Here is a 5,837-nt window from a genome sequence, read left to right as displayed (position 1 = left end):
GATGGTGTATGGTTAGAGTAACCAGACGGCTCTTTGCTCATGAGCTATGTGTATAATGACTGAGGTTTGATCCTCAGATTATCTAAAGTGTGACAGTCTATACTTTGTAGAGAATCTTCCAAGCCATTTCCAAGCAGAATGCAGGAAAGAGATGGAGGTCTTAATGCTAAGTTTATCAGAATTGCAGCTTTGGGCTCAAGAGAAGGAATCACTGAAGTAGCTTGGAAGGCAGTGAGCTCTCCAACCCCAGAAATATGGAATAAAAATTCAATAACCACTCACGTGAAAACTCTAGGAGCCCTTCCCATGTGGAACTCTTCTGATTTTCAGATTTTACAAATCTAAAAGATTTGCTAACTAGGACTTTCTCCAACCCTACTTTACTTCTTCCAGAGACAGGCACTGGCCAACTTGACCACTCCTTCCAGAAAGGCATTCCAGTCACTCTTAGAAAATGAAAGTCACAAGGAGAGGCCCTCCGTGCGGACTGATGAGCTGCTGACAACAATTGCTAGGAAGAATGGCTCACCAGGCCCTGCCTCTCCCTGGAGATTGATAGGCAGTAATTCATTGCTAGGGGAAGAGGGAGGGGCCTCACAAGTCCCTGCTCCTGTGAGGATTGCTAAGCAGTCAATGGCTATTAGAGGGATAAGCTCATGGGGCCCCACCCACCCCCACCCACCCTTGAAGATTTATAGGCAGTTTAAACCACCATTTATAGTGGTTCCTAGAGGGAGGGGCTTACATGGCCCCACCCCTCTGAGGATTGATAAGCAGTCAATGGTTGGAGGGGGTCTTCAGTTGTGTCACACTGGCAAATTGTTTCTGTAAACAAATCCTCCCTCATGTTCCTGTAAGCAACCCGAATTAAACTCACTGGAACACCAAAAACAAAGACAAGGAAGTAGAAGGAGGACCAGGTGGAAAGAGGAGGGGATCAGCAGGGGTGGGTGAGACAAGAGGGTGATGAAAGATATGATCAAAATACATTATATACATGAAGGGAAATGTCATAACAGAACTCATTATTATGTTTAAAATATATGCTGATAATAAAGCTTTTAAAGAAAAAAACAGCTCCAGCCCCAAAGGTAGGGGAGAAAGCACTGAGGCCTCACTCACATTCAGAGGTTAGTGGCTGGTCCTGACCCAGATGAATCAGGGTGTCTGAGAACTAGCCCAGCTTCTGCATGTAATGTAGGGATGCTCCAGACACCTGATGGCCCTACTATCCAGGACCATCCAGAGCTCAGCCACGGACCCAGAAGAGAGAAGCCTCCTGCTTTCACTAGCTCTCCTCACTATTGTAGTTAGAGCCATAAAACCCAGAATCAAATAAATAAAAATCTCTTCTTGAATGAGAAATTGAAGAGGGTGTGGCCTCTGGCATTCCGAAGAGAACCTTATACTGAGGGGTTATTTCTTCTGGCCTGTTGGGAGAGTATCTATCTGGTCCTCAGGGTCAGCAATAAGCTGGGGGAGAGAGGGAAGACAGTGAAGATACACAGGCGTGCACACACACACACACACACACACACACACACTACACACAAACACAAATTCATACGAACCCACATGCAAACACACAGACACAAAAAAAAACACGTACATAAAAATTGCTAACCTGTTCCAGCAGTCTGGGACCCTGATCTAAGACACAGAGAAGTCATCTCAACAGGGTACATCTGATTCTTATTCAGGTAGTAAGCAAAGTCTCAAGATGACCTACAAGAATTTAGGATTCAGACTCCCTGAGACATTATTTTCTCTGGTGATGTGCCTCACACTTATCTCTAAGCTGGACATAGAAGGAGGGCCAAATATCATAAGTGACTCAGGAAGGACACAATGAATTGTAAGTAAATGAGAGAGGATGAATAGAAGAACAAATGAGCAGGAACTAGTGATTAAATGCATAAAGAAATGAAAGGAGGATGGATCAATCAGTAGATGGATGGAAAGATAGAAAATAAAAGGAGTAAAGATGTGGATGGGTGGATGGATGGATAAAAATTGAAGGATGAGTGGGTGGATAAGTGAATAGAAGGATGAATGATGAGTAAACGTATTGGCAGGTGGGTGAGAAGATGCATGGATGGATAGAATGATGGATGAGGGCATGTATAAAAAACAAAAATTAATGAATGAATTAATGTGTAGACTGATGAATTGATGGAAGATGAATTAATGGATGGCCAAATGGGTAGGAAGATGGATGGGTTGATGAAAGGCTGAATGAAAGAGTAAAGGATGAATGGATGAGCAAAAATGATAGATAGATAGATAGATAGATAGATAGATAGATAGACAGACAATAGGTAGATAGAAGGATGGATGGATAGACAGATAGATATACCGACTCTAGGGATTCTATTGCTATAAAACAGCATAGCCATAAACTTTTTTCTTTAAAATCTTTATCAGCATATAGTTAAATTTATTAATGAATAGAAGATAGATGATAGATAGATAGATAGATAGATAGACAGACAGACAGCCATAGAGTCTTAGGAATTCTATTGCTGTGAAAAAACACCATAGCCATAAACAAGTTGAAGAGGAAAGGGTTAGTTTCAGCTTACAACTCTCAGGTCATGCTCCATTGCTAAGGGAAGTCAGGACAGGAACTCAAACAAGGCAGGAACCTGGAAGCAGGAGCTGATTCAGAGGCCATTGAGGAGTGCTGCTAGCTGACTTTCTTGCTCCTTGTGGTTTGATCAGCCTGTTTTCTTATTACATGCAGGACAACCTGTCTAGGGTAGCATTACCCACAGTGAGCTGAGTTCTCCCACCTCTATCACTAAGAAAATGCACCACAGGCTTGCCCACAGGCCAGTCTGGTGGAGATATTTTCGCAGGTGAGCTTCCCTCTTCCAAAATGACTCTGGCTTCTTTCAAGTTGTCATAAAAACTAGCCAGCATAGATAGACAGACAGGAAGTCAGGCAGGCAGGCAGATGAGTGGGAAGATAAATAGACTGTTAAGATGGATGAAAAGATGAAGGTTGTAAAGGATGAGAGGTTTGATGGATGGATGGATGGCTGTGTGGGTGGATGGGTGGGTAGATGGATGGATGGATGGATGGGTGGATGGATGAAATCTCAATAAATAGATGGGTAAATGAGTAAGAAGAAAAGTGGATAGATGGAAGGATGGATAGAAATACATAAGTGAGGGAATGGAAAATAGATACATAAAAGATGAGTAAACAGAAGGGCAGATGGGTGGGAAGATGAGTTGACTGGTGTAAATATGAAGGATAAATGGATGCCTAGATGACAGCAACAATCATTGGATGAACTGATGGGTGATTGGGTGATGATGAGTGAAGAGATGAAGCACCTGGATTTTAGAGCAAAGTAAAAATTATGACATAATTCAATATGGGACTTCATCCCCTCTTCACCTACAGCCCTGGTGTTGGTTCCAAGAGGTGTATCCTCCCAGTAAAGGCAACTTCCTTAAAGCCTGTCCAGTCTTAGTAACTAATCAAAGTCAAGCCACACATCCCTTATAAACACCCATGCATAATTTTAACCATCCCCTTGCAGGTCTGGACCTGGCCAGAGGCATCTCTCAGACTTCCCTGACCAACCTCCCAACCTCAACATAAGCTGTTTGAGGCTTGGGATTTGATCCGCAGTTTGTGAGGCAAGGAAGTCTGGGTCAGACCCTCAGACCTGTCACCTGGGACAGGGCAGTTCATATCAGGTGAAAACCCAATGGAACTCTCAGAGGATGTCAGCAATATATCTGAGGGCCCTGAGGCATGGGATCCAGTGGGCACAGGTGACCACAGCCCACAACAAGACTTGAGCTGTGTTCTGGGTCCCATATGCCCATCTAAGAAATGACAACCAAAGATAGCCGCTGGGAAGGTGGCATGAAAGGTCCTGTCAACTATCCTGGGGGTCAGGGGCTGTGACTCCTGCAAGAACCTGGGGGAAGCAGCTAAGCCAGCCCACCCTTGAGCTACCAGACAGCCTGAGCAACCTGGAATCCCAGAATCCACGGCATATGGTTTGAACAGGCAGCCATGGGCACCAGGCAAAGATAAGAATGAGTCAGCCCCTGAATGGGAGTCCCCAGTCCAGGAACTCTTCCACAGCAAGGCCTGCAAGGGCAGCGTCCGGGAACCACACACAGGAGGCAAAAGGCCAAATCGAAGTTTGAGTGCTTGCAGCTCAGCCCTTAGTACAGCATTCTCCTCCAGCAGCATGGTCAGCCTGCCTTCAATGGCCACATCATTGAGACGTCGCTTTTCCCGGGACCGCTTGGCCGCCTCGTTGTTCTTTCTCCGTTTCTCCCAGTAAACTGAGTCCTTCTTCTCTTCCGGCATAAACTCCCTCTGTCGGCGCATGGGTGGATCCCTGCGAGTGCCCCAGAGTGCTTTGCTGGGACCATGAGATACGTTGGGCAGGCCCAAGGTATCCACATTCATAGCTGCCTCAGCACCTGGGGAAGATAAAATAGGTATTGGACCGGAGACAGGAGGCTGACCCAAATGACTCGCATCCCTCTAATTGGTTCTGTGATCAGATGGAGCAGAGATTGGGCGGGGGACAGATCCATAGAGGAATGTAATGAGGAGAAAGGAGCTGGGGCGGGGGTGCCAAACGAGGCTGAGTCTGGATATGGCCTAAGAACACCCCAGTCCACAGAGCTGTTTGAGAGCTGTCCCTTCGGAGGACACAAGTTCTTTCCAAAACGTTTTCCTTACCCTATACAGGAGCTGTGTAATAATCTCAGATCCGGAGGAAGACAGGAAGAAGGATGTACCTAGAAAGAAAGAATGTGTGAACATGAAGTTCCACTGGCCAAGCTGTGGCTCAGAAAATCAAGCTGGTAGGAGCTGGGAAGCTGGCAATGCAGTTAAAGAGTTTGTCATGCAAGCATGAGGACCTGAGTTTGAATCCTCAGAATCCATGTAAGCAAAGCACAACAGCATGTATGCATAATCCCAGTACTCCTATGGTGATATGGGAGGAGAAAGAAACAGAAGAATCCCTGGACCTCCCAGGCAAGGTAGCCTGGCATATACAGGGGCAGGACAACAAAAAGACCCTGTTACAAGCAAGATGAAAGGTAAGGACCAACACCCCAGCTTGACATCTTACCTACAGAAGTGCGCCATGACACACATGTGCTCTCTCTCTCTCTCTCTCTCTCTCTCTCTCTCTCTCTCTCTCTCTCACACACACACACACACACACACACACACACACAATCATATCATACACAAAAAATAACACATTCATAATAAAATAATAAAAATAGTAATAAAAACAAAAATAATAACAAATGAAAAGCAGCTGAGACTCATATGAATTACGTCCAGATTGTAACTCACAATCCATGGCCAGAATTTCACATCTGCCTGTCCACCCATATAACCACCCATCTGTACATCAGGTCCTCCCACACAACTATCATTCACCCATTCATCACTCATCAACTCACTTGTCAATCATCCTCTCTATAACTCCCATCCATCTCACCATCTAATTTTACAGCCATCCATTGTGCCTACCACTTTTCACTTATTCACACATCCTATGCATCTGCTATAGTGTGAAGACACCCTTAAAGTTTCATGTGTTTAGAATTTATGTGTGTGTGTGTGTGTGTGTGTGTGTGTGTGTGTGTGTGTGCATGTGCACACATGGGTCATGAGTATATGTGGAGGCTAGAAGTCAACCAGGGGTGCTGTTCCTCAGTTGTCTTTCTTGATTTATTGGGGTTTTTACTCTTTTTAAAAAGTTTTTTTTTAAAATTTTGTGTATGTATGTGTGTATAATTGTGTATATGTGGATGAGCGCAAGCTCCAGCTGAGTCCA

The 5,837-nt window shown here is 44.8% G+C and overlaps 1 protein-coding gene across 1 annotated transcript; it reads right to left on the bottom strand.

Moving 5' to 3' along the window:
• Positions 1 to 3,604: 3,604 nt before the first annotated feature.
• Nfilz (NFIL3 like basic leucine zipper) lies at positions 3,605 to 4,441 on the bottom strand. The gene has a single exon (XM_052745710.1). The coding sequence runs from the start codon at positions 4,439 to 4,441 to the stop codon at positions 3,605 to 3,607; it is 837 nt and encodes a 278-aa protein (XP_052601670.1).
• Between the last annotated feature and the right edge of the window lie 1,396 nt (positions 4,442 to 5,837).

This window comes from Peromyscus californicus, unplaced genomic scaffold (genome assembly GCF_007827085.1).
Source record: "Peromyscus californicus insignis strain IS unplaced genomic scaffold, ASM782708v3 Scaffold_1__1_contigs__length_55948999, whole genome shotgun sequence".
In the NCBI taxonomy this organism is placed as follows: domain Eukaryota; kingdom Metazoa; phylum Chordata; class Mammalia; order Rodentia; family Cricetidae; genus Peromyscus; species Peromyscus californicus.
Note: the sequence above shows the minus strand (reverse complement) of the source record. Positions and strands in the feature narration are given on the sequence as shown.

Coding starts and splice junctions, on each gene's coding strand:
- Nfilz (XM_052745710.1), bottom strand. CDS start 4,441: ATGAATGTGGATACCTTGGGCCTGCCCAACGTATCTCATGGTCCCAGC.